The 12941-nt window shown below is 41.1% G+C and overlaps 1 protein-coding gene across 4 annotated transcripts in view; it reads right to left on the bottom strand.

Annotated features, from left to right (window-relative positions):
• The window catches only part of FNIP2 (folliculin interacting protein 2), a 137728-nt gene that overhangs the window by 37604 nt on the left and 87183 nt on the right, over positions 1-12941 (bottom strand). For 3 of the 4 annotated variants that reach the window (XM_025385074.1, XM_025385077.1, XM_025385076.1), the window contains 4 exons: positions 8330-8531; positions 7924-8012; positions 6072-6218; positions 5784-5953 (listed from right to left, as the gene is read on the bottom strand). In XM_025385074.1, the coding sequence (XP_025240859.1) occupies positions 5784-5953; positions 6072-6218; positions 7924-8012; positions 8330-8531 (608 nt within the window). The remainder of the gene's footprint in view (positions 1-5783; positions 5954-6071; positions 6219-7923; positions 8013-8329; positions 8532-12941) is intronic. The other variant, XM_025385078.1, reaches the window with a different exon arrangement.

The following is a 12941-nucleotide window of genomic DNA, read 5'->3' as shown; positions in this document are numbered from 1 at the left end:
TCTGAAGGTTTTAATTCGCTTGAAAATTCACCCGGGCCAGGCACAGTGGTTTATGCCTGTAATACCAGCACTTTGGGAGGCTGAGGCAGGCGATCACCTGAGGTCAAGAGTTCAAGAGCAGCCTGGCCAACATGGCAAAACCCCGTCTCTACCCAAAATACAAAAATTAGGCGAGTGTGGTGGTGTGCACCTGCAGTCCCAGCTACTCGAGAGGTCGAGGCAGGAGAATTGCTTGAACCTGGAAGCCAGAGGTTGCAGTGAGCCAAGATGGCACCACTGCACTCCAGCCTGGGTGACACAGTGAGACTCTGTCTCAGAAAAAAAAGAAAAGAAAATTCAACTGGAAAAAAATATGTCCCATTAGCTATTTCCTGACAAGTTGATTAAAAACTGACTAATGTACCGTGAGCTCTACCGTCAGCTTAAGGAGGAGAGAATAAGGGTAAATGTGTCATCCAACCACCCAGCAATAAGCTTTTCATCAAAAGTACTTAAGTGCCTAACTATTAAAACTACAGCATTTGATAATTTGATTATTACACTTTATAATAAGTTACACATATGATATGATGTGATGGAAAATTATAATAAAGCACCCACGTTTACTAACTGGACAGGCACTGTATTAAAATCCTAAAGATGTATCTCAGCTGGGTGTGGTGGCTCATGCCTGTAATCCCAGCACTTTGGGAGGCTGAGGTGGGTGGATCACCTGAGGTCAGGAGCTTGAGACCAGCCTGGCCAACATGGTGAAACCCCGTCTCTGCCAAAAATATAAAAAATTAGCCAGGCGTGATGACAGGCACCTGTAATCCCAGCTACTTGGGAGGCTGAGGCAGGAGAATGACTTGAATCCAGGAGGCAGAGGTTGCAGTGAGCCATGGTGACATCACTGCACTCCAGCCTGGGCTACAAGAGCAAAACTCTGTCTCAAAAAAAAAAAAAAAAAAAAAAAAAAAAAGAGGTATCTCATTATATCTTTGTATAACCAAACTGGAATTAGAAACCCACTGAAGAATAACCAGAGGGCTGGGCATGGTGGCTCACGCCTGTAATCCCAGCACTTTGGGAGGCCAAGGTGGCGGATCACTTGAGGTCAGGAGTTCGAGACCAGCCTGGCCAACAGGGTGAAACCCTGTCTCTACCCAAAATACAAAAATTAGCCAGGTGTGGTGGCAGACACCTGTAACCTAGCTACTTGGGAGGCTGAAGCAGGAGAATCGCTTGACCCCGGGAGGCGGAGGTTGCAGTGAGCTGAGATTACACCACTGCACTCCAGCCTGGGCAACAGAGCAAGACTCTGTCTCAAAAAAAAAACAAAAAAAACAAAAAAAACAAAAAAACAAAAAAAACCAACCAGAATGTTGGAACAAATCAAAAGCTGAAAAGATACTAAATAAAGGAGAAGTGATACATGGTAATCGGTATAAATCAGAATTTAGGAGTTAGAACCCCTCTGAGAAATGCATCTAGAGAGGAGGGAAAGCAGTTATAAGGGCATATACTGGATAAAACTAATTAAAATAGATGAGTATGGAAAAAAAGTGATGAGAACCATCGGAAAGTACCTCCCCCGGGACCCATTAGGAAATACCTCCTTCTGCGAGTAGTCCCTCGTGTACGGTTCCTAAGAACATTCAAAGGGCAGGACAGAAATAATAATAAACAATCCTCTCTATAAAATGACTAGATTACAGGCTGATAGAGTTTTAATTGAGAGGACTTTGCAAGTGACTGAGAAATCAGCCTAGAATTCAAGAGAGTAACTCAGAATTGTAGGCCGAAGCTAGGATTTCTATTTGAGAAAACCTTCCTAAGAGCTCATTACTGTTACTTTGATTACATCTGCCTACTGCTGCAGGATATCAACAGTCATTTCAGGAATTCATGAAATATTTTTTGTTAAATCAGTTTCAATATTAATAAAGAAGCAGCATTACTTATCCAAAATCTGGCATAACAAACTACAGGGGAAAGAACACTTAGAATATTATTTTTTAGCAATGCATTTGAGTATTGCACATTTTAATAACTAAGGAATAAATGGAAATGGTAAAACAGGGAAGGTTATTAAAAATACAATTTATAATCACTTAAACTATATAAAATAATGAGTGCAATGTGACTGGAACCAGTGCTAATACATTATAGCCAAACTTCATAAAATAAAGCATTTTTAAAACAATAGACCCACAATATTAAATATTTACTGGAAGTTGAAGGCAATTTTTTTTTGAGTCCTGGATAACTGAAGCTAATTTTTAGAGTAGATTTGTTTTCATGAGTATAATTTTTTAAAATGAAGAAATTGCACAACAACGTGAATGTACTTAACATGACTGAACTGTGTACACTTCGAAATGGTTAAGATAATAAACGTTGTTATATGCTTTTTACCTCAATTAAAAATAAAAATTTAAAAGAGATGCAAAAGGGGAAAAAGCAGAAGAAAAAGTGAAGGAGTCAAGAGGGCTTACAGGTGAAACAGGCCAAAGACAGAGTGCACGGAAGCAGGAAAGGTGCTGGACGAAGTAGGAGGAGAGGTCACAGAAAGCAACAGTGGCAAACAGGGACACAGAGTTGAGACTCAGGGAGGGAGAGACAGAGGGAGTAGAGAGACAGAGGAAACTAGGAAGAAAGAGGGAAGAATAGAGAGAAGGGAAAGCAGAAAGAAAAAAGATGGGATGTTAGAGAGGTGCAAAATGATAGAGAACTGGGGTGAAGCCAAAAGAGGATGGAGAAGGAGAGGCGATAACAGCCAGGAGGGTAAAACAAGTAGAGAAAAAGAAAACAAAGAGGGAGGAAGAGGGAGAAGAAAGGAAAGAACTATTGAGGGGAACAACAGTGAAAAGTTGGAAACTAGAAAGAGAGAAAAGAATGAGGTGGAGAAGCTGAGAGAAGTAGAAGTTCTGTAAAGAAAGCATGGTGAAAGAAAGGGGGTTAGAGAGGTAGGGGACTATACAGACAGAAACAAAAATAAACAAGGAGAAGCTGAGAGAGAACAAAAATAGGAGACGAGAAGAGAGTTAAGGATCTTAAAGGCACACTTATTCCTGATCACATTCTAATAATGTCTATGTTGTAGAATTCCCCTTTCAACAGTGTTTCCTTATACCCTACACAGTTTAACTTATCTCATCTTTATTATCATTATTTCAAATGTTTTCTAATTTCTTTTGTGCAATTTGTTTGGCTTGTGGGTTATTTAAATGTGGTTTTCAGCTGGGTACGGCGGCTGACACCTGTAATCCCAGCATTTTGGGAGGCAGAGGCAGGTAGATCGCTTGATCCCAGTTCGAGACCAGCCTGCAAAACATGGTGAAACTCTGCCTTTACAAAAAATGCAAAAATTAGCTGGGCATGTTGACGCACATCTGTAGTCCCAGCCACTAGGGAGGCTGAGGTGGGAGGATCACTTGAGCCCATGGTTGGGGCTGTGGTGAGCCTTCATTGTACCACTGCACTCCAGCCTGGGTGACAGAGTGAGACTCTGTCTCAAAAACAACAACAACAACAAAAATACATGGTTTGATTTCTGAGACAGTGAGAATTAAAAAAAAATTGATTTGTAGTCTAATTCCACTGCATTTTGAAAAATACAAGGTAAACTTCTGAGAAAAAAAATTCACACATTTTAACTTATATTACATCAGTGGTCCAAGTCTCTTTTGGGTAGAAAAGGTCCTTTTCATTTCCACAAACTCTTAACATCATTAGGTCAAAAAGAGACCTATATGGAACTACTTCAGTCAGTGGTGTAGACAGCGGCATTCAAACTTTGTATACCTATTCCAAGAAAGAAATACATTTTATACTGCAACCTCAATGCACCTTTTGAAACAGACATTTTACAAAGTATAAAAGTAAGTCACTGATATTTTCTATTCTATTACACCAATTAAATGCTTTTTAATTAAACCCACTAAATTGTTTCCACAGCCCACTAACGGCTGGCATCACATTGTACACAGGGAAGTGGCTGGGCAGAAGCAAGGATCACCGAGCTCCTGAGCAGCAAGCCTGTGAAAGTGGCATCCAGCCTCCCCCGCTCTTCCCTGGTAGTGCTGAGCAGCCATGGAGGGGGAACACACAGTGGCGCCTGCCCTGGAAAGCTCTCAGAGGAGTCTTTGGAATGATTCCAGATAGTCTTCTCTATACTTAGGAACCTGGATTGAAATTATATCTGCATCATTGTGTATTCCCAGCAGTTTCTATTTTCATGTTTACTGTGACTTGCTAAATACTGAATGAAAACAATGAAATGTGAAGCAAGTGCTTCTACCTGTCAAATTATTGAAGGCCCCCCGACTTCACTGTAATAATGGAAACTCGGCCATCACTTACACTTGGCTTTACAAAGCTATCACAGGCCTTCGCTGACCAGAAGCTATCACAGGCCTTTGATGACCAGGGCCTTGTCCCCTCCTCACACTCCTCCTGTCAATAGCCAGACCCCTGATGGATTGTTTGGGGGAAGGGAGGACTGAAGACTTTCAGCAATACATGATCTCCTCTGAAAGACGAGGATTGTGAACCTACAGGAAAAGACTCTTCCTTGTTATGCTGAACATAGGGAATTAATGGCTCTCAGTTATGTTTCAGATGAGAAGCACACCTAATTATGAGTACATTTAACTAAATGCACACTATTTAATTAGCATTGTTTTAAAATGGGTGACCCAGCAGCACGGAATACAATGTTTCCTTAATATCCAGCCCCCTTTCTTTCTCCACTTAATGAGCTGACGTTTCTTTCAAGACTATTATTGTTCTATAATAAAAACGGCCATGTTCTGTCTTCCCCAGGAAAAACTTCCTGTATGACCAAGAATGAGTTAGGCATGTTCTGAGTAATGATCAAATCAGGGCAATTAGCATATCTATCACCCCAAACTTTTATCATTTCTTTGTGTTGGGAACATTTGAAACCTTTCTTCTAGCGTTCTCTGAAAATAAGCTATTAACTATCCTAATCTAGTGCTAAAGAACACTAGAACTTATTCCTCCTATCCAGTTGTAATTTTGTATTTGTTAACTAGCCTCTCTCCATATCCCCCCTCCCTTAAGTCCATTTAAATATCCATAAATTCTTTAATTGATTTAGAACATGCCTTTTACCCCTAACCATGAGGGGGCTTATATTTGCTTATACATCTCACGACCAAGAGCACAAGGACAAGACAAATCTGTACTGTTACAAAATGAGGCTGAGAGTAATAAGTGTAGGGATGAGAATCTAATGAATATGTGTAAAACCAGTGCTTGGCTCATAGTGTCAGCTTTCATTATTGTTATTATAACATGCTGCTTTCCAGGATGAGGTGCTTTTCTGTGGATGTTTTTGATTGTTACAACTTTGGGTGCGAGGTGGGAGGGGCAGTTCTACCGGCATCTAGTAAATGGAGGCCAAGGATGCCACTCAACATCTGTTAATGCATAAAACAGCTCTTCCCACACCCCACAACTCAACCAACAAAGAATTATCTGATCAACAGTGCTGAGGTTAAGAAACCTTACTCGAGGGTGAACAGCCGCTGTGGAATGGGAGAACACAGTTGGCTTACACTGCTTTAAGAGTGTAGCACAAAGCTGCCACTTGGGGTAAGGAGAGGAAGGTGGTGGCCTTACAATTAGAATCCAGGGACCAACTTCCTATTCCTCATCTGTCCAATGACAACCTATGAACTATTGGGTGAGAGAGCCAGTATAAAGTACAAATTCTAGCTTTTCTTTTTTCCTATTCCATCCTATATATTCTCTGAATAGTCAGATTAGGTACTTACCCAGCTGTGCCCAGAGAGGATTATATGGATGTGTTTTGGCCAGCATGTTCACTGACTGGGAGGTACGTTTCTCTGAGAAGGCTTTAATGGGAGGGTGATCCACAGGCATGACAGTTGGGACCCAGGCCAGGTGGTAGGTTAACACTGCAGTCAGTAAGGCAGCAAAAAACCTTGGAGAAATGGAAAAAGATACAACCAACTTAGTCAATACAGAAAGAGGCACGTCCTATGCAGTACATACATTGGTTATGGGATTTGCATACAAGTCTCCAGAGAGTTGAAGCTTACTGGTTTTTATTGATCTGTTCTATCAGAAGCGTAAACTCCTTGAGAAAGCGCTGGCAGAGCTGGTTTTTTTCCAAAGTGCCAGACATCATGGTAAGCCATACAGGTTCAGCTATCCTTGGAACAGAATATAAGTTCCAGATAGTTCCTCTATAGAACAGAAAGAGAGGGAAACACAAAAGTGTCAGAAATACTATTTTGGATAACCTTGGTGTAAAAGAATAAAGGAGAAAACAACGTGAATCTATGTAGTCCTTAAAAGATTCAAGCTCCACACATAACAGGGGTTGGCACACTGTGGCCCACAGGCCAAATCTGACTGCCACCTTTCTTTGTAAATAAAAAATTTTACCGGGTCCCAGCCATACTCATTCATTTACTTATTTACTGTCTATGGCTGCTTCCGTGGGACAACGGCTAAGTCGGGTTGCTACTACAGAGACTCTACAGAAACTGAAAGTACAGAACTAGAAAGCCTCGCTTTCAGCTTCTTGACCTTTGAAAAACGGACACTTCATTAAGGTAGGACCCAGATTCTTGGCTGGGCGTGGTGGCTTATGCCTGTAATCCCAGCACTTTGGAGCGCCGAGGTGGTGGATTATAAGGTCAAGAGATCGAGAACATTCTGGCCGACATGGTGAAACCCCATCTCTACTAAAAATACAAAAATTAGCTGGGTGTGGTGGCAGGCACCTGTAAACTCAGCTACTCAGGAGGCTGAGGCAGGAAAATCGCTTGAACCCAGGAGGTGAAGGTTGCAGTGAGCCGAGATTGCACCACTGCACTCCAGCCTGGTGACAGAGCGAGACTTAGTCTAAAAGAATAGAAAAAAAAAAAAAAAGTACGACCCAGATTCTCAAGCGCAAGCCAGCGTCCAGTCTGACCACAGCAGAGCAACAGGCTAATCTCTAGTGCTTTCCCAAAAAATTATGGAAGGTGTACTAATCATCAGATGGCCATCAAAGAGCACAACTTCATGTCATTCTCAAATATATGACTTAAGTCTTAGCGATCACCAGATAATGAGTAACATGTTACTTGAGTACTTTAACACATAATCCACAGTTAAAAAAGGCTTGTGATTTTGCTCCAGGTAGCATTATAGAGTTCATCAACATATACGTTAAGCATCATAAAAGTGTTCTAACATTCAAAGGATTATAAATCTTTTTTCTCCTTCAGCTATGGAGTAACAGTTTGACTCATTAGCTCATGGCTGCTTTGGAGTGGGATTCCATTCCCCACCAAGAAAGTGGCTCTAAATGGTGCAACAATCCCAACTCAGCATGATGAAAGAGGATCCCACCTGCTACCTAATGCAATTTACCTTTCCACGCAGATACAAGGAGCAAGGACTCCCTTTCCACACAGATACTAGGAGCGAGGACTCTAGACACCAGTTTCCACAGGACACTGGGTATAAACTAGGACTGTCCTGGCAAACTGGAAAGTATGTCTCCCCGACGTGCATAACCTCTCCATCTGTGCTTTGAATAAGCATCCGTGAACTCAAGTTTCCACATCTGTAAAACGGGGTTAGTAGTGCTTAGGGCTTTTGTGAGGCTGACATACAATAATGAATAGACTGGTGAGAGATACCTGAACATTAGTTTTCCCCATTCATCCTGATAAAAACAATCCTATCAGGGACTGTCGGTCGAGCAGTAGTGAGGATTACTCATTGGTAAATTATTTAAATTTTTTGCTTCATTTGTTCTGTTTCCACCTTGAAGAGCGGAACCACAAAAGTAAGGAATAACTGCCAGGCCTCCAATTCTTCCAAGTTACAGTTTCTCTTTATCCATGGCTGCTCATAAATATCTCCTGCTGGATTTGCCAAACTTTGCCACTTTACCTGAATTCTGCCAGAGCTTCCATCAAACGGCTGACGTAAAACTGGACTCGGAGACTTGATTCTGCTATTTTCCTACAGGAGATCATAGCCTTTGTTGAAGAGAAAGCAAGCCAAATTACTGAGAAGAAATTTTATAACTTATCTACTGGGCTTTATTAATAAAAAATATGTAATCAATTAACAACACTCAAGGTAATAATGCCTTCAGTCATGAAAAAGCAGTAATTTCTTTCCCTAAGGCAACCCAGTATCTGGTAACTAACATCAACATGCCTAAGAATTTATCACTGCTACGGGTGATTTAACTTCCTTAGGAAAGACATCTGATACATAAAGAGAGAAATTCTGCCATTTTCAAAGCCCCACAATCACTTCTCTATTTGACTTTGGATTACATCCTTATTACCTTTTCAATTGCACTCTTCAGCCTGTTCATGTGAGATTCAAACAGGGGAAAATGAGAAAAGAAGAAGTCCTGGAAATTCCTTTGTGCTTCTTCTTTCTCACATAGGGAAAAGATGATGCTTATGGCAATTTTCTTCCTCCTAACCATAGATGGATTAGAACTACAGGTTTCTTCAGCCAAGCTGAATGTCTCATCAGTTGACCTGGAGGGAAATATAAGTTTGAAAAGTTGCCATGCATCAATGAGTCACACTTATGGTCAACTGTAATGACTGGGGATGACACCCAGAACATTCAGTCGTAACTAAGAGTATATCCGCCTTTAGTTCATTCTCTTCTATAATTCTCTGGCATGAAGATGAGAACGTCAGCTTGCTTGCCACACAGTATTATCCTAATATGGAAAGAAACTCAAACGAAAGCTACAAGTAATTTAAATTTCCTGTTGTTACCCTTGTCCTTTTCCTTTGGATCATTTTATGTCAAACTGATGATATTTAAGAAGGAATATGAAATATCTGTTTACCCAAAACACAGTCCCTTTATTTTGGCTGACAGATACCAATAGATAAGACGTCAAAAGAGGAATGATCCTACATAGTATTCTGTTGAACAAGAGTATCACATTTGAACATGTACTGGTACTTCCAGGATTACTTTCCCAGGGCTATTAAAACTACTAGATCAAGTAACTCTTCTAAGTGCTCAGATTAAGCCATCTGATTAAGCTCTCTGAAAATCCTTCAAGCAGAAACACTTACCTCTCTTCTGCTACAGCAAAATTTTCAAAAAACCTATGATTCTTTTGAGAGACTCAGCTTCTGTGATGACAGCCATGAAGCCCCAAACTTCTAAATATATATTTAGTCTTACAGGGTAAGCCTCACAAAAATGGCCTAACCACGTCTCTTACTTAACTACTGTGGAAAGCCAGTGTAGCTACCAAATAGCTACTAACAGCAAGCGTACAAATAAAATATTTTTTTTCCTACAAAAACACCAACACAAAGGACCTAACATTGCAAATGAGAACCCTACACGGGCAATACATTTTCTCTTTCTCACTAACTCCATCATTTAGTCTCATATCTCTGCCAAATATGGAAAGGTACTGCTTCCTCCCTTTTCTTGACTATAAATTACAACATAACAATTACTCATGCTGGGCAGAATATGAGAATTAGCCTTCTGCCCCTGGTCTTCAACTGATTTACTTAGGGCTCTACTCATAGTCTTTAATGCTTGTGTGATTTCAAATAAACCCAGATTTTATTATTAAACATACATAGGCCAAAAGTGTTATGGTCAGGAAAGCTATTAATTAATTAATTTTGGGAGGACAGGGTCTCACTCTGTCAGCCACGCTGGGGTGTAGTGGTGTGATCATGGCTCACTGCAGCCTCAATTACCCAAGCTCTAATGATCCTCCCACCAGCCTCCCAAGTAGCTGGGACTACGACCATAGGCACACACCACCGTGCCCAGCTACATTTTCTTTTTTTTTTTTTTGGTAAAGATGGAGTCTCCTTATGTTGCCCAAGCTGGTCTTGAACTCCTGGGCTCAAGTGATCCTTCCACCTCACTGTCCCAAAGTGCTGGGATTACAGCTGTGAGCCACTGCATCTGGCCATTTTACTTTTAAAGGAAAGGAGATAGACATCTTATTCTAACCTCGTTATATGTTACTGTTTCCCTTAACTTCAAGCAAGATCCTAGAGATGTAGTTATGGTTGGTAAATCAGTAAAAGGTTTTCACTCCAGATGTGTCACTAATGGCACATAGTGCTCTTATAAATGCTACACATTACAATAAATCGTCAATTGCTTTCTCCAGGAAATCCCTAGATTCTAATCATCAGAGAAAATTCTTGAGGTTTCCTTAGAACTTCACACAATTTCATACAATGTTCTCTCTTCTTTACCAAGGTACTGGTACTAAAGCCTTGTTTTCTTGCACTACAGTAGTTGATTTCTGTTCTGTATAGGAAATTCTTCTGAGTTTACATTACAATAAGGCTTGCTTGCAATCCTTTCCTCTTTGTCTGTCATCTTACATTTCCCTTCTTTTTCAAAAGTAAAATGGCCATATCAGTCCACTCATTTTTAGGCCAGCTTTAATAATCAAACTGTAATAAACACTGAACCCAATACAGTTTCTCATCATCATCATCTCCACCCTATAAACAATAGCCAATGCTCTCATCAGTTTTAACGTAGGAGAGAGTGCCACCTGCTGAATTTCTGAAAAACTTCCATGGCTGTAACAGTGGAGAACTTACTTGCTTTACTATATCCCTCCACTGAGTTTTAAATCAACTGAGTTTCATTCTGTAGTTTTTTTTTTTTTTTTTTTTTTTTTTGAGACGGAGTCTCGCTCTGTTGCCCAGGCTGGAGTGCAACAGCATGATATCTGCTCACTGCCAGCTCCGCCTCCCAGGTTCACGCCATTCTCCCGCCTCAGCCTCCCGAGTAGCTGGGACTACAGGCACCCTCCACCACGCCTGGCTAATTTTTTGTATTTTTAGTAGAGACGGGGTTTCACTATGTCAGCCAGGATGGTCTCGATCTCCTGACCTCGTGATCCGCCTGCCTTGGCCTCCCAAAGTGCTGGGATAACAGGTGTGACCCACCGTGCCCGGCCTCATTCTGTAGTCTTGGATCAACCATGCAACGTGGAATAAATCAGGTCATGTAGTATCTTACCTATAATTTAAGAAGTATGCTACAATAAAAGGATATTTAAGAATGTTTTCAAAAATTTAAGTGTGTGCCCCAGTACTTCATCATACCTTTATCTCCATGTCACCAGAGAACGTACACAGGCTGTACTGCAAATGTGGAAACTGAGGCAGAGTGCTGCCTCAACTTTCCCCGGGAACAGAAAGGTTCTCAGTAACAATGCTGGAGTTAGAACCCAGGATTTCTATCTTCTAGTCTAGGCTCATTACTTGGATGCTGGCAATGACCAGGGATTCTGACCCCATGCCTAATCTGTCTGCTGCTGCTCATGCTAGCCAATGCATCATGCCATGCAGAGCACTGAGGGAAGGAACTGGAAGCAGTCTGATGAGCTGACAGTCCTGAGAGTCAAGGAAAGGCTGTAGCTACACACATTTTTTTTCCTAACGAAGAAATCAAATAGAATTTTGTTAACATTTATGGATAAGCATTTATGTACATTGTAAGTACTTCAAGATCATAAATAATTAAAGCAAAAATGGCTATTTAAGTACATCTCAACAATCTATCATTGATATCAGGACTCCTTAGTCTAATTGTTATTTATGTCAGTTTTGAACTTATACTGAATTGATGTATTACATTGGACTATATGAAATTAATGTTTTGTAGGTCAAAGAACACCCCATCAGCAACTTTAAAAGGTTGGTCCAATTTAATAATTCAAATCAAAGGCTTCCTGGGACATTATACCTTGCTCTTTAGGGTTTCAATTGCCTCGGCAAGTGATGGAATCCCTGAGGTTAGCTGTTAAATGCTCAAGCCCCATTCCCCATTCAGTAATCAAAGCCTACCACTTGGCACAGTAGGGAGCCCTGAGGTCAGTGTGGAGCCAACTGTTAAGAATTGTGAATACTGAAAACATTCATTCTATTTTATAGAATATAGTGTTGCCTGATTCTAACAAAAAACAGAAACTGTGAATATCATCCCTGCTACCTTTAACTCTCTTAGGAAGGACATTTTTAACTACCATGAATCTTCTGTCAAAGCCAGAAGCAATCATAACGTTTGGTACCCACTGTTCTACTGTCTCCAGCATAAAAAATGAATTTTCACAACCACATACCTGCCAAAAGGGAGAGATCAACTACAACGTCCTTTAAATGAAGCGATCTTAGGCCGGATGCGGTGGCTCAGGCCTGTAATCCCAGCACTTTGGGAGGCCGAGGTGGGAGGATCACGAGGTCAAGAGATTGAGACCACCCTGGCCAACATGGTGAAATCCCATCTCTACTAAAAATACAAAAAGTAGCTGGGCGTGGTGGTACATGCCTGTAATCCCAGCTACTCAGGAGGCTGAGGAAGGGGAATCACTTGAACCCGGGAGAAAGAGGTTGCAGTGAGCCAAGATCGCGCCATTGCACTCCAGCCTGGCGACAGAGCGAGACTCCATCTCAAAAAAAAAAAAAAAAGGGATCTTCACAGGCACAGTGACCAATTCAAAATGTCTGCTACACTCACGTTCTCGGTGTTCAGCAGTACTCCACTAAGGGCTTGCTGCATGGGCACGCGACCCGGCACACACAGGGTCCCCCTTTCACAAGAGCCCCAGGCTTCATTTAATGTTCTGTGATCACCATCTTGAATTTTAAATAATTTTATCTTTGAACTTTTGTGCTGTAAGTGAAGTCTAATGGGACAATGAAGCATGTGTTGGGATGAAGTCTAATGAGACAATGAAGCTCAGAAATAGATACTCCAAAGTATGACACTTTGGTATGCTGAGTACTTTGAACTGAAGGACAGGGGCTCAGAAGCAAGACCTTGCTTTTCTCACCTTATCCTGCCCTTCCTTTTCCTACTCCTCTTTCTCCCCAAAGGCACAGAAACTAAGATTCCTGTTCCCCAAGGTAAATAAAAAAACATGAGCC

This window comes from Theropithecus gelada, chromosome 5 (assembly GCF_003255815.1).
Source record: "Theropithecus gelada isolate Dixy chromosome 5, Tgel_1.0, whole genome shotgun sequence".
Classification (NCBI taxonomy): domain Eukaryota; kingdom Metazoa; phylum Chordata; class Mammalia; order Primates; family Cercopithecidae; genus Theropithecus; species Theropithecus gelada.
Note: the sequence above shows the minus strand (reverse complement) of the source record. Positions and strands in the feature narration are given on the sequence as shown.